Source organism: Cucumis sativus, chromosome 5 (genome assembly GCF_000004075.3).
Source record: "Cucumis sativus cultivar 9930 chromosome 5, Cucumber_9930_V3, whole genome shotgun sequence".
Taxonomy (NCBI): Eukaryota; Viridiplantae; Streptophyta; class Magnoliopsida; order Cucurbitales; family Cucurbitaceae; genus Cucumis; species Cucumis sativus.
Genome location: NC_026659.2, coordinates 11793576 through 11816344, shown reverse-complemented (window position 1 = coordinate 11816344; position 22769 = coordinate 11793576). Strand labels below are relative to the sequence as shown.

General features: G+C 34.1%; 1 protein-coding gene across 1 annotated transcript; it reads left to right on the top strand.

The window, feature by feature from the left end:
* Positions 1–6262: 6262 nt before the first annotated feature.
* Positions 6263–22520, top strand: LOC101205968 (putative clathrin assembly protein At2g01600). Its single transcript, XM_004142229.3, has 15 exons — positions 6263–6571; positions 6693–6762; positions 6851–6948; positions 7601–7739; positions 7838–7965; positions 11890–11982; positions 12107–12157; positions 20165–20230; positions 20311–20376; positions 20546–20626; positions 20727–20807; positions 21086–21265; positions 21357–21435; positions 21523–21647; positions 21840–22520. The coding sequence occupies exons 1-15, from the start codon at positions 6482–6484 to the stop codon at positions 22191–22193; spliced, it is 1701 nt and encodes a 566-aa protein (XP_004142277.1). The 5' UTR covers positions 6263–6481; the 3' UTR covers positions 22194–22520.
* Positions 22521–22769: the final 249 nt, after the last annotated feature.

The window sequence follows — 22769 nt, the reverse complement described above, 5'->3', positions numbered from 1 at the left end:
TGATCTTGGTTGATGAGTTTGGTTATGTTTTGTTAGAGGTTGGGTGCTTTTATTGACTAGTTCTTGGATGAGTTTGGTTATATTTTTTTTAGTCTAAACTTTGAAGCATACGCCACTCCCCACCCCTATATTTTCCTAATTGTGGTTGGCAAATCTTGAATTTGAATTTCAAGGATGTCCTTGGTATTCACGAATGAATGGAATTTTCATAGTGGAAGCGTATGAGGGTTGTGCAAATGGAATTCAATTTAAAAAACAAACAAAAAAAGAATTAAGAGAAAACAATAAGTAAATCCTAAACATGCTTCTAAGGAGGAAAAGGAGAAAAAATCTAACCTTTGTAGAATCTCAACGAGAACTTTCCTTGAATCTTTCAAGAACACTACGGAGTCTTCCTTGTTATTCTCAAGGTGAAAAGAAACATAGAGTTGTGGGCTTCTATGATTTGGTTTGGTGAAAGGGAAAACTTGTTTAGAGATTTTTTTTAGAATAAAGAGATCATCAGAGAGCAGAGGTGTATCTTAACTATAATTATAAAGAGAGATGAAGGGAAAATTATCAAATAACTCCCTCTCTCACTCACGTGGGATTTATTCTATTAATTAAAATAAAATTAAGAGAATTTTTCATAAATATAATAAAATATCAAAATATTTACGGTTCGTGAAACAAAATCAAAAAGCCTATGAAGTCGGCTATTTTTTTAAAAAAAATTTCAGGTTTGCTATTCATTTCCATCTTCTTTCTTTTGTGATTTTTCTTTTCCTTTCCATCGTCTTTTTCTCTTCTTATGCATTTTTTTTCAATCTGTTATTTGGTTCAAGATCGTGTACTAAATATAAAAGATATATATTTTTTTTCAAACTGTTATTTGGTTGTTCAAGATCATGTACCAAAACAAAAGATCTTGAAGAAAAACATTGTTTAGATTTGGCCCAAAAATAGCCAAATCTAAACTATTGTGTACCAAAAATCTTTAAAATTGTTTAGATTTGGGTAGCCAAATCTAAATGATCGTGTACCAAGGAATCTTGAAAACAATCGTTTAGCAAAATCTAAACGATTGTGTAATCAAATCTAAACAATCATGTACTAAATAATCTTGAAAAAAATCATTTAGATTTGACTACCCAAATCGTCAAATCTAAACGATCGTGTACCAAACAATACCCAAATCTAAACAATCGCATACCAAATATATTATGTGTTGTTGTTAATTGAGATATTTTTGGTATTTTTCATTGTGGGTCTGTGAGCTTTTTTTCGTTTTCGAAATTGTTCTATACAGTGTAAATATTTTGCCGCTGTATTATATTTTTGAAAAGATCCCTAAAATTAATATATATTTAAAACATATTATATCTCATATAATATAAACTTTATATTGTATCTCATATAATATAATCAATGGTTTAGATCTCTCTTATGACTTATAGTTCTAATATAAATCAAATTCATATTAATTTTAATCTATAGTTTATTTATGAATCTTATTCATATTATTATTATTATTTGAATCATATTCAAATATTAACTTCTCTCATAAAAATATTATATTATATTATATCAAATACATTCTATTAATTGTATCATATAGAATTTATTCCATTTAATCAATTTGAACAATTCAAATTTAATCTAAAATAAATTTTATTCTCATTTGTCCTTATTGAGCTAACAAGGGGACCCTATGGATCTAGAGATTGAAACTTCAATGCTAAGATTAATTAATTAAACTTTTTAATTAAACTAATCTTCATTCATTAATTATCAGTCATTCCACTAAAGACTAATAGTTGCAATATTCTTATTGTAGATATATTTTTGTGTCCATTAGATATAACCAACCAACAATGCAATGATCCTTCACAAATTGCTTATAAGTACAACTAGGCCTTAAATTAACGTAATTCCTTAAGTACCACTGATTCCTCTAATAAACGCTAAGTTATAGTCCCACTATAACTAAACTTCTCCTTTCGGACCAAGAGAGGGTGTGGAACCACATAGTTCAAGCCCTGGAATCATCACTTAAAAGAACAAATTTTCTACTTATTCTATCTATAGAGAAGCAATGAATTCCTTCTTGTGTAGTTGTGTTCTCAGCTCCCCAATCAGATGAATTCCCGAAATGGTAGGTATATTGAATCGATGACATAGGCTACTCTCACCCATGCAAATCAAAGGGTCATATTCATAGGCAGGAGTTCACAACTCACTCAGGATTCAGGTCAAGTCACCTATGGTCATCCTGGTAAAATGTAGTCTCAACTAGTAACAGTGTTAATAAGATAGACTATTCATTTCATGATCTGGTCTTATATATGCAAACTCTTTGTATAGAATACCCTCGCTCTAATGTCTCGACATGAATGATTAGGATCAAATCATTTGTAGCACTTTAGAACAATTGTAACAATTACAAAATAGGTGGTATTCATAGTGTCTCTAGCATAAGGTATCTATCCTTATCCATCTACTACAAACCATTTAGGTTATCACTTAAACGTGATCCACTTGTATGTCTCCACATACATGTTAAGGTTACAAAAAGATAACCTTGGATGTTAGTTTATTGGTTTTGTAAGCTAATGCAACTAAATGTCAAATAAAATAAAACATTTTATTTTATTTTATTAGATAAACAAAATGCTTGTATAATATAATTACAAACTATAAGACCACAAGATTTAGGACATCAATCCTAATAGTTCATTGTTCCACAATATATATAAGTTGGATGATTTCGGTTGATGAATTTGGTTGATGAATTTAGTTATGTTTCGTTAGAGGTTGAGTGCTTTTCTTGACTCCTTTTTGGATGGGTTTGGTTATATTTTGTTTGAGTTCAAACTTTGACACATGCCCCCATCCCTATTTTCTTCTTAATTGGGTGGTTGTCCAACCTTGAAATTGAATTTGAAGCATGTTTTTGGTGTTCATTGTTACCGGTATATGTTGGGTCATCTTGGTTAATGAGTTTGGTTATGTTTCTTTAGAGGTTGGGTGATTTTCTTGACTAGCTTTTCTAACATACTTCACTTTTTTATTTGTCAGATTTGATGTACAAATGGTCTTCTATACGAGATGTCTAAAGTTCACTTTGGATGGAAATAGAACTAGTATTGGTTGGTACCTTATAAATTTATTTGGAAACTTCATTTCCTTCTACCAAGAACTTTTGTAGGAATTTGTGTTATGCAAACTACTTTTGTAGGATTTGTTATGCAAACTAGTGATACCTATGTTGTTGGAACTAATTATGTACATCATGTAACTTGATAATTATAACTTAGGTTGATATTACTCGAACTCTTTTTGTAATTATTGAAGTTTGTTTAATGATATGGTTGGAAATGTAAATCTTCATTTTTGTTTAGAACAGTGTTGTATTTAAAATTTATAACAGGTTTACATAGTAAATCAGATATTATTTTTTAATTAATAAAATACTTTTATTTACATTTTCTCTAACGTCGATATATATATAAATCAAAGTTTTTTTTAAGTAATATCAAATTTATAGTGGTGTAAAACATTGGTTCTATTAACGCATAAATATGTCTCAAAAGTTATTGGTCACAAATTAACATTTAGCAACAATGTTATATGTTAAAAATTATTATTTAGTGACGAACATACGACGTTACTATAAAATTTAAATAGTGATTTATATGTTACGAAAAGTTGATATTTAGTAACACATTTATGTTAATAAAACTACATATTTAGCGACACGTTTAATGCGCGACTGAAATTTTTAGCTACGAGGCTACTGCAATAGACCCAGCCAAGTAAGGCTTGATGTCGGTAATAATTTTAGCGACACGTTTGGCACTTACAGCGACGTTGTCTCTACGTTACTAAATACTGAATTTCTTGTCGTTTCTCTTCAACATTTACAAGTTTATTTTAATTATTTATATTTCAAATTTTGTTTTGTTTGTTTCTTTATACCTTGAGATATATTGTAATCATTTTTTAAATGAGGAGTTATGGACATTTTCTTATATTTTGGCTAACTCAAAGATGAACAAATGATAACCTATGTTTGATAGATAGTGCAACTATGCACACAATACTTAAAAGTAAAAAGTATTTTTCTACACTGACAATGCTTGAAACAAATTTTAATATAATATCAGGTTTTGTAAACTTGATTGAAGGTTTTGGTAAAACAAACCTTATTTTGCTAATAGAAACACAATTCACAATTAAATGTTTTGTTCTCTAGTAAGTAAAAAAAAAACTTATTGAGTTTCAAAGATATACATCAAAATGGTTATCTTGTTGAAACGAACAATAAAAATAATATAGAATATCTTTATATTACATTTATTGTTTCACATGAAAAACGTATATTGGAAACACCGTTTGCCTTTTTTTTTGGATTATATTATACTCATTTACAAGTATTTGAAACATAATGAACCCAAAGTTCATTAACTTATATATGTTCACCATTTGACTTTCAATTGGGTCATCTTGGGTCAATAATGATGAGAAAAGTTAATGAAATTTTCATATATATTCACTAAAGAATCAGGGGATTATGCAATCTAATGAATTATCATGTGTTTCTTGCTTAAGAAAAATTGGATATTAGGCTATCACTAGCCAAAGTGGAAATCGAGTCACTTACATTTTTTTGAATGTATTCATGGTGACATGCAAAGTCATTAATCTACCAAGGGAACAATTTAGACCCCATGGTTCTAATTGAAAAATAAAAATAGCTTGACTAATCTTCATAAATATAAAAATACACCAAAATATTTATGGCCCTTGTAACAAAATAAAAAAGCATAGGAAGCCAATAAAATATTTTCATAAATTCCAGATTTGTCATTGATATTGCGGATGATTTATCACTTCTCTTTCTTCTTATTTGCCATTTATTCATCTTCTTTTTCAGATTTCTTCATCTCCACTTTCAAATTTTATTTCCTCTATTTTTATTCATCTTCTCTTTCTTTCTTCCAGTTCCTCTTCCAAAATATCAAGATCGTTTAAATATCACTTTGAGATGATGTAAACGATCGATTACCTAGTTAACATAATCGTTCAGCATAATCAACACGATCATTTAGATTTGAAGCCATTTTTCGATTGTTTAAAAAGAACTATACGAACGTGTGGACATGGTCTAAACGATCGCCTACCTAGTCAATGCGATTATTTAGCATAGTCAACACGATCGTTTAGATTTGAAGTCATTTTTCTATTGTTTAAAAAGAACAAACAAAACACGGATATGATTTAAACGATCACCTACCTAGTCAACACAATCACTTAGCATTGTCAACACGATCTTTTAGACTTGAAGACCTTTTCCCATTGTTTAAAGAGAACTACATGATAGTGTGAATATGATTTAAACGACCACTTACCATGGTCAACACGATTATTTAGCATGGTTAATACGATCATTTAGATTTGAAACATATTTCAATCGTTTAAAAAGAACTACACGATCGTGTAGATATGATCTAAAGAATTGTTTAGCATTGTCAACACGATTGTTTAGATTTGAAGTATTTTTTCCATCGTTGAAAAGAACTACACGTTCGAGTTGATACTACCTACACGATAGTGTATCATTATTAACACGATCACATATCATGATTGTTTAGAAGAAGAATTACATGCATGCGTGTGGTTGATTAATCACATGTTGACAGAGATATTTTTTGTATTTTTCATTGTGGGTTTGTGAGTTTTTTTCGTTTTCAAAATTGTTACACACAATGTAAATATTTTGTTGTTTTGTTATATTTTTGAAAAAACCCCTAAGTTTTTTCAACATTAGAATATATTAAAAAATATATATATGATAATTAGTAAAGAGAAGATAATATTGAAATGTTGGGAGTAAAAAATGTAAAAGAAACATAAAAATAAAACAAGTTAAAGAGAGAAGTGTTAGTGAGAGGATGGTTTAAAATATTTAAGACGCAAACAAAATGGAGAATCTAAAATATTTGACCTTCCAAACAAACAAGATTAGCATTAAAATATTGAAGAGCAACATAGTGTAAGTAGAACCATTCTATATTAAAAAAGAAAGAGCGTCAAACAATGAACAAACATATTGAATCAATTATTAAATCGAACTCTATAAATAAATAAACAAGAAAAAGAGGTGTGAGAAAAGAAAAATAAAAAAAGAAAGAATGAGTGATGAGTGATGACACATATGATATACCGAACCATGGGGATGGGGCCATCCACTCCACGCCATCCCCAACAAAGGTCAGAAATTTTGGAATCTCAAATTAATTAAATTTCTCAAAAAACATAAAACAAAACAGCTCTTCCCTTCTCATTCCATCTTCCTCTCCCCCGAAGAATTCTTCTTCTTCTTCTTTTTCGTTGGATCACAGAGAGAGAATCACGGTCTCAAAGAATTCAGGTCTTCCAAACACGTAACCCTCTTCATTTTCAGAGAGAGGCAAGAGATCTAGACACTGTATTTCAATCCATGGCTACGCTTCAGACATGGAGGAAAGCCTATGGCGCACTTAAAGATTCTACCAAAGTTGGGCTTGCCCATGTCAATAGCGATTACGCGGTATTCGTGGATTCATTTCCTTTTTTACTGATTTTGTCAATCGGTGTTTGATCCGGTTTCTGCCTTGTTTTTTTTTTTTGAGGGTGTTATCTTATTTTGCGGGATTCTTGTGTGTGTTTAGGATTTGGATGTGGCAATAGTCAAAGCTACTAACCATGTTGAGTGCCCGCCTAAGGAGAGACACCTCAGAAGTGAGTGATTGTTGTTTGTCAGATCCATTTTGTTGCTATGAATTAACAATTTCATTTCGGGTTTTATTTTTTGTTGTTGTTGTTTCAGAAATTTTGATTGCTACTTCTGCAATTAGACCTCGTGCTGATGTTGCTTATTGCATTCATGCTCTTGCTCGTCGCTTGTCCAAGACTCGGAATTGGACGGTACAATTTTTTTCTTAATGTGAAATTTGCTCATTTTTTGGGATCGGGTTCCTTTATGTGTAAGAAATTTCATTGAGTTTCTTTAAATATCCTCAGTTTTACATTGGTTATGTCCCTGTTGTTACTTGTATGTGGTTTTTCTTTTTAATGCCCATATTTATCTGCATTGGATTTTGTTACGTTCATTATCTGCAATTGTGTTTCAAATGTGAATATCAACAAGTGATACTGTGATATGCAAATTTATTTTCCCCATTCTTAATTTTCCATTTGAAAAGGATGTTTCCCTTTTTTTATATTTGGCAGTGCTTCTGGTAGATTTAATTATCATCTGCAATGGTAAAATATAAAGCCTTTAGGTTCTATCTTATTATTAGTTGATTTTTTTCTTCGAAGTTTTTGTTTCATACTTTTTTAAACCGATTTCATGCATTCACTGATAATGAAGTATGTCCAAGCATGTTCTCAAAACATATCTGTTTCTCATGGTTATTTTGGCAAGTATGACATCAAATTATCTATGATTGTGAGTTGAATGAATGTGAAAATGTTTTACAGTTTACCTGTTGTATTCAATTTTCCATTGTCTATTACTTCTTTTGACTTGATTTTTCTTTTGCATTCACCGTATAAGTTTCTTCATGTTTTACAGGTGGCTTTGAAAGCATTGATAGTCATACATAGAACCTTAAGGGAGGGCGATCCAACATTCAGGGAAGAACTCTTGAATTTTACACAAAGAGCCCGAATACTTCAACTATCTAATTTTAAGGATGATTCAAGTCCAATTGGTAAAGTTTTTGAGATCCTCCTCCTTTTTTCATTTAAATGATACTCTAATAGTGTGGTCAATAATAATAGATGACTGATGCATAAATTTTTATAATAGCTTGGGATTGCTCTGCCTGGGTACGTACATATGCATTGTTTTTAGAGGAGCGTCTCGAATGTTTCAGGATACTGAAGTATGACATTGAATCTGAACGCCTGCCAAGACCTGCCCAAGGTCAGGAGAAGGTATTGTAAGAATTTTGTTAATTTTCCTGTCCTCCTTGCATGTTACATCTATGAGTGAGTTTAGATTTGTAGTCCGAAAGGTGCATATACCACTTTACTATCGGTAAAAATAATTTGATCGTAGATTTCTTATTTTACATCCTAATTTTGGAATAACCTCTTATTATTGAAAACGCACAGAAAGGAATAATCCTAAATATTACTCCTTGTTGCCGGACCCTGATAATTTCTTTGCCATAAGGTTTTCTTTTATCTATTGAAGTGGTTAACTCATAAGCCTTGCTCCATTTTATTTTGACATGGGAACCAGTTTTTCATCAATTAAATGAAAAGAGTACAAGTTCAAAATACAAGGTGACAAAAGGACAAAAAGAACAATTTCAAAAGCGGCCACACCAAAACTAGAAGAAACGAACAAGACCAAACGACAAACTAAACAGAAAAGAACTGTACAGATCAAAATTGAAAGCTAAATGAATATAAAGGAACTTAATCCACTGAGCCCAAGACAGCCAATGCTTAGCTTCCCAGAAGGGATAGGACAACGGTCGGAAGAAAGCTTTCCAACCATCCAAACTTAGGACTTAAACTCAATAAGAAACAAATGAGCTTGGACAACTGAACCAAACTACAAACTTGAACTAAGCTCCGTGATTTCTTGGACAGCTTCAACCCCGAAACAAAGTAAAACTTTAAACCAACACAATCTTTTTTTGAAATGGAAACAAAGCTATTCATTGATATAATGAATGAGACTAAAGCTCAAACTACAAAGTACAAATTAATGAGTCGAAACACAATAAGATTGGAAGGAACAAAAAGGACCAACCCAAAACACTAAACAAAGAGAACAAGCTAAACCAAAGGAAGAAAAAAGAAAACCAACAACAACTCCTGAGAAGCCCTACAAAACAATTCAAGATGAACAAACAAAAACTAGATGTAGCAGTTTGAGAGGCTGTAAATTTTCCAAGATGGGTATGACAGTGCATAGAAGGAATGTCAAAGGCAGCTGATAACTTGCAAACACTTTATCAACTTTGAACGGAGAAACACAGCTTCAATCTCTTGGAAAATGAGACCCGGATTAGGAGTAGGATTAAAAGCTGGGTGGATGAAATTCTGAAAAGGCATTGAAAAGTTTGGCTATTTGACGGAAGGAAGAAGCTGAGCACACAATGAGTCAAAACTTGAATAAGCACCAAAACCGGCTTGTGTTGCTAATACTGAATGTAATGAAGAATCATACAAAAACAAGATTGCATTCTGCTACCAATGACTTCAAATGTTCAGGGATACCAAAAGAGCATGCATAATCAAAGAGCATGATATGATTTCTTCATAGGCCTTGCTGCATTAGATTTAAAATTGGTGAGGGAACTAGTGATTGAAAAGATTTATAAGTCATCCCATAATTTTGGAAGTGTAGGCATAGAATATAAGAAAAGATAAGAGGGGTTGGCGCTTTATTCATGAACCAAATTCTTTTGGAGAAAGGTGGTTATGAGTATTCATGGAAAATCTCCTTCCGAGTGGCACATAGTTAGATGACATGTATCAAGCCTTGGAAGGTTTGTGATATTCATGGAAAATTTCCTTTTAAATGTTGTGATTCAGCTCGACTTAAATAGAGATACCGTAAGAGACATACCATAAATTGGCATAATTATTTTTGTCGATAATTTTCTAATTTTATATAATTTAATAATGGTTTTACTTTTATCTATCAGTAAAAAAATGGTTGCATAACATTGATCAATTTGGAAAATTAGGAGATAAAATATGGTTGTGTGAATATACTAATCAATTTAATGTGGTATTACCAAAAGAGGGTTTCTTTTGTGAGTCCTCTTTTTTGGTACTTGTTGGATCACTCTCTCATTAGAGACTCTATCTTTGATGCTCATTGATAAAATGAAAACTGACAACTTCTTTGAGCTTCCATCTCCCATACATTTCTTTTTTCCACTGAGCAAAGTAGTCTTCATATGCGCTCCTGAAGAACTTTTGACCAGAGGTGAAGGGATATAAGAGGTTGAAAAGATGTCATGAATTGGATCGAGAACTTTTTGTGTGACAGATTCTTTATGGTGGGGTTTGGACCACGTTTGTAGGTTCAGCTAAGGTGACCGGACCTTATTGTTGTATTCTTTCTTAAGAGGCAGCCAAGGATCCAAAGCATATCTTCTGGTCCTGTTTGTTTGCTAGATTGTTATGGATTAACTTTTCTGAGTCTTTCTGCTAAGAACTTGTAGATCCATTCTTTTGTTTTTGGAAAAAGGGAATGAGCCTCTCCATTAAGCAAATGAATAGACAATACAAAGAGATAAAGTACCCAGCCACTTAAGTACCACATCGATTTGCCACTCTAACACAAATCTTGGACAAAAGGCATTCCTTTCCTTACAGAAAACTTCACACTTAATTTTAAAAAATAAGTATGAGAAAATGTAAGCTGAGTTCCATAGTTTACGCAGAAGTAGCCATCTGGATGGAAGAGGCAACTTAAGGAAACATTTTGTAGGCAGAAAGAAGAGAAAGCCGGTTGAGGTAGCTTCGGGGAGAGAAGGGAGGTTTAACAAGTGAAAATTGATTTAATAAATAGTATTTCAATTTTTTTTTGTCATTTGTGTGTATATATTTTAGTCAGAGTAATGTTCAATTGTAAATTTGTAATGGTCTATATTTATGAATTGGAGCTTTTTTTCCTTGTTGATACGAGCTGTAGTTTGCTCCACTTGTTGAGGTTTCCTTTTTGTTTCTTTCAATTTCTTAAAGGAATCTTGGTTTTGCCATTACAGAAGTTGTAATTGTTGGCAAGCAACGCATTTAATAAAGTTTACATTTATCATGTTAAAACTTCAAAGCTTTCTGATATTTACAGAGGGGGATCATCCCTGGTCATCTGCGTTAGTATGACATATATTGGATGTTTCTGAACGCTAAAGTGAATGTTTTTCCTGGCATTATCTTTTTCCCCTTTTTTGTTGAGATGTTATTCATTTTTTTCCTGTCAAAATTTATGACATAAGAAGCATGAATGAACAGACGACAGATGTATGATGTGGAATGGTGTGTTCATGTCATTGCTTTTCAAAATTCTTGACACCAATATAATGCTTAGATATGTTTAGTAAAGTATATTTATAGAAGTTTGTTATTTTGAATGTATCATTGTTTTTAGAAATGGAGACGAGTCTCTCTATTGAATATATTAATAAAAGAGACTAATGCTCAGAGTAATTATACTAAGAGTGAAAAGAGCAATCACAAACAAAAGAAGAGACGAATTGAACGAAAAACGGAACACTGAACAAAACAATAGAAAACTAAGAACAAAACAAACTTAAATGTATTGGTTTCAAATATTAACTAAAACTTTTCCTAATTTTATGAATTATATGAAGTTAACCTTGGAACATGAACATAAATCTTTGTCTTGTCCTTTCAATATTCACTTTTATCGAAATTTGAATGTCATAAGCTTCTTAACTACATGCTTTGTCTTTAGGGATAAAATTCGGTATTTTTTTCCACGATACATTAGAGCTTGCAACCTGGACTTTCCTCTCAAACCGAAGTTTCTTCTTTGCATCACTTCCTAATGTTGTTCAGACCTTGTGGATTTATCTGTTTTCTTTTCATTTATTTGTTTGTTGTAGTTTCTACATGTTTATTTTTTTTTTCGTTTTATTTCTTAGTTCATTGTGTAACAATATTTGTTTTTTCAATCAATTGTTCCTATTTTCTATTTTCTTCACTTTCTGTTCTAAATATGTCTTGGACATGTTCACAATCACTGCCTGGCCTAATTACATCTGAGGTTGATATGAAAAACATACAAACTAAACTTAGAGTGTCTAGTGATTGCCCCCAGTTCATAGATTATTGAAATTCATTAATCATGGATTCTTTCATTGGCAGGGATACAGCAGAACTAGGGAACTGGACAGTGAAGAACTGTTGGAACATTTGCCTGCTTTGCAACAGCTGTTGTATCGTCTTATTGGCTGCAAGGTATCTTTTTGACACCTGTGAACCTTCGACTCTCTGATGCTGAAAAAAAATTTCTTTTTTAGAATGTGGGTTTATTGCTGTGATGTTCTTTAAGCATGAAAATGATTTGATGTTAAAATTACAGCCAGAAGGAGCAGCTATTGGGAATTATGTTATACAGTACGCCTTGGCACTGGTATGCTGACCTTTTTCTGTTTATATTTGTTATTCGCAGTGCCATGATTCTGCTTTTAATTTTTTAGCATAGAACATTATTAATGTCAATGTTACCATTTTACTCATGTTATTTTGAACTTTAGGTATAAAATTTGGTGGGTGGGGGGGAGGGGGGAAGGAGGGGAGGCGGGGACAAAAAGGATATATTCCCATGCTAAACTTAACTAAAAGAAGACTTTCTTCCCTTTACTAGTCCACTTTATGGTGGATGGGAATTCAAGGTTATAAGAAAGAAACATGCCTTCGGGTTGTTTTCCTATTTACTTGAGAGCCCTTCATGTGGTACCATCTGGAGAAAAGGTTAACTTATTTTAGATGCTCTTTGTTGAAGTTGTAGTATTTAACTTGATCATGTTTTTTTTAAAAGAAATGACAAATGGGTCACAAAAATATGGACAACCTAAGGATCGGGGATAGAGAACACCCCATCCCAACTCTACTATGTCGTTAGAGCTTGCCAATAAGTAGAAATCATCAACAAAATGTAGTTTGAAAATAATTTTTTTGTGAGGTTATCCATCAAGAAGCCACATTTTATACATAATTACAAAAGGAGTCAAACTCTGAGGACTTATTTGCGTTCTAGCATTTCTCTCCATTTCTCTCCTTCCATAAGTGCCAAAACTCACAACCTCTGGCCACTTTTGCTTTACCCTTCAAATTCAAGGTGCTCAACCCTTCCAAAAGCCAGTCATCAATCTTTTTTGGACTATGAGAGGAAATCCCCAATAAACTTGCAATGTAGCACCAAGCTTTACAATAAATATCAGCCTTTAAACTATTTCATACATTCTCCTAATTCTTAACAAGGCATGAAACTTCCAGGCCTCTTTTTTTTAGCCATACCACCTGTTTTGGACAATTTTCCTCTCAAAAGTCAGATATAGAAGTTGTTTTTCTTTAACGTTAACACTTCTTTGTTAATCATGGAACCCTGTGGGATGTTGATTTTCTTTTTTTCCTTCATGTTTTGGCTTGGGGGCTTTACAACAAGTGTTAACGGGTTCTCTTTCTCTTGGATCCATCGATTACACCCCATTGATCTTCATGTCTCACACTCGCCTCAAACTTACATTGTCGCCCTCCTGGAAAAAATCTTGAAAATCTCCTGGAGTCCTTTGTTGGCTCAAGAATTAGTGTCGAAAGAAACTTTTATAGTTCTTCTATCTAGGTCTCCTTCTGAGCCAATGTCCATTTCTACAATTGAGTTTGATGTGGGCTCAACATGACCTGGACCTGCACTTTTGTTTGTGCTCTACCGTTCCTTTTTTTTTTTTTTGGAACTAGGATATAAGCTGATTTTCTTTAGCAAAGGAGACACTCTTTTATTTTTTATGGAATCTTGGTGAAGCTTTGAAAGACAAAAAATAGAAGTCTGGAAAAATTTTTATATGGAAAAGGTGACAAAAGGTGACTGTCTACTTTTACAGCCGGTGAACTAACAAAATTGATAAAATGGTCTGTGGTCAGTTATATTAAGACAGCAGTAGGTGATACATCAGTTTTTTCGTTTTGATGGATGGGCTTCTTTTTCCTAGGACTATGTCTTCCTATATGGGCTTTTTGCCTTGTGTATATTTGGCTTTTGTCTGTGGCTTGGAGATGTTCTTAGGCTCCCAACTCTTCCGCTTTATCAGATCCATGTCTGAGGCAGGATAAATTTATGCCTGCTGTCATTTTTCAATGATGTGTTTGACTCTTTTTCAACTAAAAGGACTTTTGAAATATGGATCTGTGGACAGTGAGCCCCATCTTCTATTTTTTACTTGTTAACTAGGCTCACGTTAGGATTCAAAGGTGCGGACCTTAGTGAAAAGCATTAACGGCTTCTGCATGGATTCTGGTGACTCTATAATCAACATATTACATCTTGATGAGTCACAACCTGCACCATACAAACGTTCTCTCCATCAATCTGGTTGATTTTCTGTGGTGTAGAGCCACAATAATTGTTTCTTATTTGGATTCCCACTTCTACACTACCAATAAGCTGTGAGTTGCTTCCTGCATACTCAAAACCTCCCAAGCAGTCAGCAGACCAATAGCTTTAAAGATCTTATAGTCCCATAAATGCAGCAGAATATTTCAAATTCTAATCCACCAGCCGGAGGAGCAACAACATATCTGCTATGAATGGTGATGTCCCACTTCTCTGCTTTTAATATATGGACCAAAAGTCATCCAACCTCTATTTTTGGTTATGTTTGACTGATGGCATCTTAACAACCTCTGCAAAGAATTCTCATTTTCAACCCCATCTTCGGCCAAGCTTCCCCTTAGCCAACAAAGTCATTTAGCAAGTCTGAAAACTGTTGCTATCCTTGAAAATCTTTTCCTCGAGGCACAACCACTTTGGACTCAACTGGTAGAGTTGACCACTTTTTGTTAACTCCGAGAAACTTTCCCTTTGTTCAAAATCTTTTGAATCCAAATAAATATGTTGTGCAATCCATTTCCCTGAAGAACTTTTGAGTTGACAAAGGTTGAATTAAATTTGAATTAAATACTCTATCGAGTCTGATAGCCTAAGCAATACTGATTCTTCGGCTGAGAGGGCATACTTTTTTTGTAGATGGACTTTAGTAATCTGGATAACTGTACCTATGTAATTTTTGTCAAAGCTACATGAAATAGATTTGTTCTCGATCTCATGGAGCACAAACAATCATTTTAAGGATGGATGGTGCATTGGGCATAATTGGAGATAGGAACTATCATCAGAAGTTTCATATGGTTGGAAGGACAGGGATGGGTCATGGTTAAAAGCATTCTTCTGCTACTTATCTGACTTTTGAGCATGGCTCCAGTGTTAGTTAAATCTCTTCATCACATATTGACTTAGCAAACTCTTTTTTTCCAATATTATTTATGGTTTCACAACAAATCCCATTCAAAGTTGCAATGCAAGGAAGTGGCAAACCTTAAAATGTAGAGCCATAACTTGGATGACGTTGGAAACATAAAACAGTAAATGCATAACACTTTTAGCAGGTAGAACCCATCAATATTTTACATTACACACCTAATCCTCCTTTGGGAAACATCATGTGCTAAATTCTTAGGTTCAAAATATGGATCAAAATGCCAGAATCTTGAATTTATGAAACTTTTCTTATTGTTGAATAATCTTTGAGAGCAGTTGTCATAGTTAACCATCATAGATTGACCTAGTGGTAAAAATCAAGACAGTCTCAATAACTAACTAAGAGGTCATGGGGGCCACCTACCTAGGAATTAAGTTTCTGAGTTTCCTTGACACCTAAATGTTGTAGGGTTAGGTAGGTCCTGTGAGATTAGTCGAGGTGCGCGTAAACTGGCTCATATACTCACGGATATAAAAAAAAGTAGTTGTCATAGTTTTGGTTTTTGACGAGGGAGTCATTTTATAGAAGATAGAATCCCACTTAGACATTGAGTTTGTCAAAATTCATTAGATTCTATATTCTCGAATGATGGTCGCTTGCTTCCTAGAAAGGAAGTCATTGGGGCCCACGCCTAATGATTTGGAGTAGGATAGGAAGTGTGTGTCTGAGTAAGTGTTATAAGATTCTAGATCAAACAAGTTACGAGGCAATTGTCTTAAACCATAATTGGTTGAAATGTTTCAAGTTGGGGGGACACATTAATTATTGCAACAAGTTGAAGTTCATGTGGTTAATTCAGAAGAAAGAAAAGACCGTGAGAGGAGAGATGATAAAACCTTATAGGAATACCACTTAGTACCAATCTCATTAGAAGTCTTCCAACTTTAGAGAAAAATCCTTCCTTTTACCATGCTAGTCTTTTTCGGATTTTCTCAAAAATAGGGTCCCAAAATGTCATAGACCTCGGGTTACCTCCCAGAGGAAGCCCAAGATAAGGAGAAGGAAAAGAACCTACCTTGCAACCAAACGCCTCTGCCCATCTCCTAAGCCTTATATTGATCATAGTTAAATCCCCATAATTTGACATTTACTCCTATTGATTTTAAAACCAAGCATCGCTTCCAAGAACCCCACCATATGATTAAGAATCAGAAAATATACTTCATCTCTTAAGCAAAATAACATTGTATCATTAGCAAATTAGAGATGCGTTAAGGCCACCTCATTTGCTTCCACCCTAAAAGCCTTGATAATGTTACCCTCCACTCCCTTTAGAATGATTTTGCTTAGAACATCCATGACAACTAAAAACTGGAAGGGAGATAGAGGGTCTCCTTGCCTTAGACCTCTAGAAGCTTGGATCGACCTCTTAGAGGTTCCATTGATCAGAATAGAGTACTTCACATTTCTAACACTGCCCACATCCAGATCCAGATCCACATCCTCCACTTATACCCAAAACCCTTCTAAATCAACACCTTATCCAAAATTCTCAATCAACATGATCATAAGCCTTTTTGGAGTCAAGCTTAAGCACAATACCCTCCTTCCTCAACTGATAGATGGCTTCATTGGCTATAAGAGCGTGAACCAAGATTTGCCTCCTAGCAAGAAAAACTCCCTGCGCCTTAGATATGGAGGGGGCACCACTTTGTTAACTGATTAGCAAGGACCTTGGCTAAGATCTTATGTTTTTGTTGTTGTATGTATGCATTCGACGTTATGTGAGAATTGAGGAGGAGTTTGTAAGACTCCTAGTTAGGAAAATATTACGATAATTACTTTGATTAGTAGTAAGTGATGTAGCCTAAATAACCTCAAAGAGAAATCCTCCAAGAACCAAGATTGTGAATCTTTTATGAGTATTGTAAGTAAAGATAAAGGACACGGAAATTTACGTGGAAACCTTAGTACAGGGAGAAAAACCACGATGTTGAAGATCGTATTATTTTCTAATAATACATAAAGGTAGAAAGGGGGGAAATTTATATGCAACACGAGCCTTAAAAGGAAAAAAATAGGCAAGGTAAATTTTAACTATCCATGGGCTTTCATCATGTCTAAGCCCATTATTTCTAACAATGAGAATGAATAATGTGCTTCATACCAGAGGAGATGACTCCTATTTATGGAGTTTTATTACAAGTGGGGGTAAAAAGGGAATTAACCTAGAATATTACCTAATTATCCAATTAACCCTTAATCTTCTTACATCATTCTACCCCTCCAAACAACAAACTCGTCCTGAGTTTCAGAAAGAGTAAATTTATGAAGCAAAAAAAAAAAAAAAATGAAATAAACTTATTCAACGGAGTATGACCAGACCAACCTCCTACGTTTTGAACAAAAATATTATGATCAAAGAGGTAAAATAAGACAAAAAATCAAATATGGCCACTAAAAGATGAACCTCTCCATCGATCGTAACCCTGAAAAGGATGTTTCCTTCAATCTCACTCGAAACTGTTTTCGAAGAATCAATCTCAAAAGAATTAGCTTCTGAAGAGTATCCTTCAAGAATCACATTTTCTTTATCATTTGCTTCAAGTTCTTCAATGGTTTGATGATTCATTTCCACTGCAACCAATGTGACATTGTTGTTCGATTTTTGCTTGATGTTCGATACTTCTTTTTTATCTTCTTCGTTGGATTTTTCTTCACTTATGACAATTTCCAAATCAACATTTTCAAATTCTTGTTCTTTAATTTTATCTTCAAGATTTTCTATTTGAAAATTTTCCAACCGTGATTCCTTTGTTTTTTCTGCCATATATGAAACCAATCCGTTCTTGAACTCTTGCAAATGAATTGACAATTGATCTAAATGTTGAGTCATTTCCCTCAATGAACGTTGAATTTCTTTTGTTGTTTTCTTTATTTCCTCCAATGCTGCGGGATCAAAGTAATTATTTTGTTGGATTCTTGAATGTGTTGCAATCCATTGATTTTCAAGAATCCAACATATATGTAAGACTCATCCACTTATTTTCTTGAATTATCCTTTCTTGTCGTGTTTCGTAACCAAAAGAGTAATTTTGAATCTTGGATGGAAGATTTTGGCAAACGTTCCTTAAAAGGCCAGATTTTTTAAGATCAAATACCCAATTTGCTTGAGGAAAATAGTGCGCATTCTCTTTCTTTAACTTATTCTAGCAGCTCCAAGCTGTTTTTAGAGGCCAATCCAAATTGATTAGAAGTTAGCTGCATTCAAATTCAAGCTCCAGCCCGTTTTTCTAAGTCAATTTATGATCATCCTCGTTCTACCCAGTTTAAGTACTCTGAGTTCTCTTTGTCCAACTCTAAGGTAAAGTTTCTGATGGGCTCTCTAAGCAAAACCCCTCTCAATCAATCCAACAAGAAGGGTGAGCCTTTCTTCAATTTCCTTTCTAGCGTTAATAGTAATTTGAGCATCTGGATAGGTCAACTGAGCTTGAAAGTCAGAAACATTTTGAGCCTCTAGAAACAGATCTCAATGCTCGGTTTCAATGCAAGGAAGAGCCAAGATCTGTAATGCCTTCTACTACTCTTTCTTGACCCTAGTCTTGCGAAATACCAAATCATTTAAAATCAATGCTGATTGTGAAATTATTCTAATTTGATTCTTTAGTCTTTTAATGTATTCGTCCTCAATGTTGGACTAATGTCGGTTTTTCTTGGACTTCCCTTCATGTGGGTGACAAGTAAATCCTTTATGCGGATGTTGGAATAGCTGAAGACCTTTTCAAGCTTCCTTTAGATTTTGGAATAATATGGCAAGGAAGATTCGAGGTAGCCGGTTGGATCTTCTTGCAAGTTTTTAGTTTCAAAGTAGTTCTTTATAAGAGAATTTTTCATTATGCTTTGTATTTAGATTTCTACGGTTATGGGTTTTTTTAGCTTGATCTCTTCTGTTTGGAATTTGTTCTTTAGCTTTTGTTGTAGCTATGGATTCTCTTGCTTTTAGTATAATACTCTTATACTTTGAGCTTAAGGTTCTTTTATTAATAATAATTTAAGAGACTTGTCTCCATTTAAAAATAATCCATTTTTTATGATTCTTTAATTCATCCAACTCCCAATCTTTACGTTGATTTCTTGAAAAATGGGTTTGATTGGATTGTTTGGCCATTTCTTGAAATTTTCACCTTCTTATTTCTTCCTAAACTGCCTTAGAAACATCATTGGATAATGATAGGTTCTTCGCGAAAATTGAGCATGGCCAAAATTAGAATGTTGAAATTCTTCTTCCAAATCACTTGAATCAGATTCCACCATTTTTTATGGAAGTAAAATTAATTTTCTTGTCTATACCAACTTCTGGTTTTTTTTCTTAGACATCTTCTTTGATCAATAGTAGTTTATTCTTGCAAAATCTTTAGTGTCTTCTTTCTTTCTTGGAATTTTAAGGGTTCCCCCTAATTAGATGTGTGTTGTTTGGCAACGAGCACAACACTCAAAACTCCCTTTCGTGATCGACATCAACAAGAGTTTATTGATCTTCCACCGGCGGCAGTCAACATTGGCTAGACGATTCCTCTAATACCAAATTAATGCAGCCTAAGTAACCTCAAGGAGAAATCCTCCAAGAACTAAGATTGTGAATCTTTTATTAGAACGAATAATGTGATTCATACAAGAGGGAAAGACTCATATTCATCGAAATCTATTACAAGTGGGGGCAACAAGGGATTTAACCTAGAATATTGCCTAATTACTCAATTAACCCTTCGTCTTCTTACATCATTACAGTAAGGAGTATTCTAGTAATTAGATATTAAGTTCGTTAGATCTTTTGCATTATAAATAGGAGGGAGTATGGCTAGAGGAGTGAAGAATTTTGTGGGGATTTTTTTTGGGAAAGGGAGAGAGTAGCCCTCTCTTGAAAGACTGTTATATTGCAGTTTCTTCATTGACATTGCAATATAAACTTATCTTTTAGTGTTTTTTTGTTCTTGTTAGGAGTTATACTAACAGAGTTCTAGATCTCTTTTTTATATTGTATATGCCTTTTGACAAAGATCAAATGTATAGTATCTGTTCTCATATTTTTTCTGTTTTCAAAGGATACTTTTCAGTTAGTAAAGCTTTCCAGTCTTGCTAATACCGTGACATGCGATTTTCAGGTATTGAAAGAGAGCTTTAAAATCTATTGTGCTATTAATGATGGAATTATAAATCTCGTTGACAAGGTGAGTATTAAGCATCTTACCTAAGCAAGACTTTCAGACACGGTTAGCGAATTGGCGTGAATAAATTTATTGTCTTGCAGTTTTTTGAGATGCCAAGACATGAGGCGATCAAAGCCCTTGATATCTATAAAAGAGCTGGCCAACAGGTACTTTGAACTCATTTTTGTTTCCAAAAATGATGGTTATCTTTCACAATGATTTCTTGTTGTCTATTAACTTTTCTTGCCTCCATATGTTTCTCAACCTTAGTTATATTAGCTGAGGTACACCAATAGGTAGTTCAGGTTTATTTGTCTTGCCTTTACCTTGCTGCAGGCAGGAAGCCTATCAGATTTCTATGATATTTGCAAAGGGTTAGAACTTGCTCGGAATTTCCAGTTTCCTGTTTTAAGAGAGGTAGTGTTGGTAATTCATAATATAATATATGTCTCTTGTGGATTAAAGCTAATGTATGAACTTATACTTTCCTACTTCATGCCTTGTTATCCATTTCCAGCCTCCACAGTCATTTCTTAATACGATGGAAGAGTATATTAGGGAGGCACCACGAATGGTTACAGTACCGAATGAGCCACTGGTTAGTATATTCTTGGTAACTTTTCATACCAAAAATTGGGCTGTACATCGGACGATATTATTTGTGTATTTCAGGGATTTTTCTGTTTGACAATGTGCTCAACATGAGGCTTTTTGTAATTACTCCTTAGCTTCTATTAACCTCGATTGGAAGCTGTTATTTTAATCCTTCCTTTGGGCAGGGGATGCTTATCTTCCATCCCTTGAGTTGTTCTGATGAGAATTTCGCCATCTTAATTCTCGTGAATTTTTTTTTTCATATTTTCTCATCTTGAACAGCTGCAACTTACCTACAAGCCAGAAGAATCTCTTTCCGAGGATCAAAACTTACCCACTGATGAGCTGGAGGCTTCTCCTTCAAATGATCTTTCTATTACTCCTGTTGAAACAGCTCCAACACCACCACCTCCAGCACCAGCTCCTGCTCCGGAAAGCCATTTAGAGACTGGAGATTTACTGGTATATATAATACTAATTCGATAATACCTCTCATCATCATCCTTAAAATCACGACAAATAATCATAATTTTTTGCCTGGTCGATTTTTCAGGGATTGAGCCTTGCTACCACGGAAGTATCTGCAATTGAGGAGAGAAATGCTTTGGCTTTAGCTATAGTTCCTTCTGGTGGTAAATTCCAAAGTCTTTCTTCCTTGGGTGGGTTGTTTGAGAAATTTTCTTAACCACTTGTGTTAATGATATTGAACTTCATACCAGATACAGAAGCACCCACTTTTCACTCCAATGGTGCACAGGCTAATGATTTCGATCCTACGGGTTGGGAGCTAGCCTTGGTTACTACTCCAAGTACTAACCTGTCATCAGCTAATGAGAGACAACTGGTAGGCCTTTAATGCTATTGTGAATTTGGAACTCGTTCTCCAGTCTTCATCTTTTAATGGCCGTTATTACTTGAGAACAATTCTTAAATGAAACTGACGTAGTTAGTGCCTTAAATTCTTAAGAGCATTAGGAATGTTATTGTTGGCATATTCTTCAATCTAATTGATAAATTCTCACTTCTGATGAACCAGGCTGGTGGACTGGACACACTCATTCTCGATAGTTTATACGATGAAGGTGCGTATAGAGCTTCTCTACAGCCCGTGTATGGTAAACCCGCACCAAATCCATTTGAGGTGCAAGACCCATTTGCATATTCAAATGCCATCGCTCCACCTCCATCAGTTCAAATGGCACCATTAGCTCAGCAGCAGGCCAATCCTTTTGGTCCTTTTCAACCTACCTTCCCACAGCAGCAACAGCCCTTCACGATGGACCCAACAAATCCTTTTGGTGATTCCGGTTTCGGAGCTTTCCCTGCTCCTAACCACCATACCGTACCACCGCCTGCAAGCAACCCATTCGGAAGCACGGGCCTCCTGTAGACCACTCGTGGTACCATCTTCGACGTGTAATTTAGTCAACAGATTTGATTTCATTGAACTTGGCGGGATGTAAAGGGTTGGTTTTTGTTGGACGAGCTGCAAAGAACGGTTGGTTTGGGGCGTGCGACTTTTGTTTTGGTTGAAACTTCCATTGAGAGTGAATAGTGAAAGGTGTAATAAGTAGTAAATGAAATTCACGATGATTTCAAGTTAGCTTTGAAATACTTGGAACACTGAATTCTGCTGATTTCGAGTGCATTTTCTCATAGAATTCGGCTATATAATTTTTATGCATACGTATATAATTCATCATGCCTTCCATTGTAATGAATTTGTCTCTTTTGTACATTTCGTTGAATATTTCATATTTGCTAAAATCCTTATTCATGAACAACAAATGAAAAATAGCAATCAATCATGATGTCAGCGACAATAGTAGGAAAGATCGAACAGGAATTCAAGCTTACCCCGACATACTGCTGGCAAGATCTAATGGAAGGAGTCTTCTCATGATTTACATTTAGAATGGAAGTCTTTTCTTTTGTATTGGATGTGAAAACCTTGATCGTCTCTCCA

What these genes read in the sequence shown, in the direction of transcription:
- LOC101205968 (XM_004142229.3), top strand. Translation starts at nt 6,482, where the DNA reads ATGGCTACGCTTCAGACATGGAGGAAAGCCTATGGCGCACTTAAAGAT. An exon ending in ATGTCAATAGCGATTACGCG is followed by an intron (nt 6,572 to 6,692) that starts GTATTCGTGGAT and finishes GTGTGTGTTTAG; the next exon opens with GATTTGGATGTGGCAATAGT. An exon ending in ATAAAAGAGCTGGCCAACAG is followed by an intron (nt 20,377 to 20,545) that starts GTACTTTGAACT and finishes ACCTTGCTGCAG; the next exon opens with GCAGGAAGCCTATCAGATTT.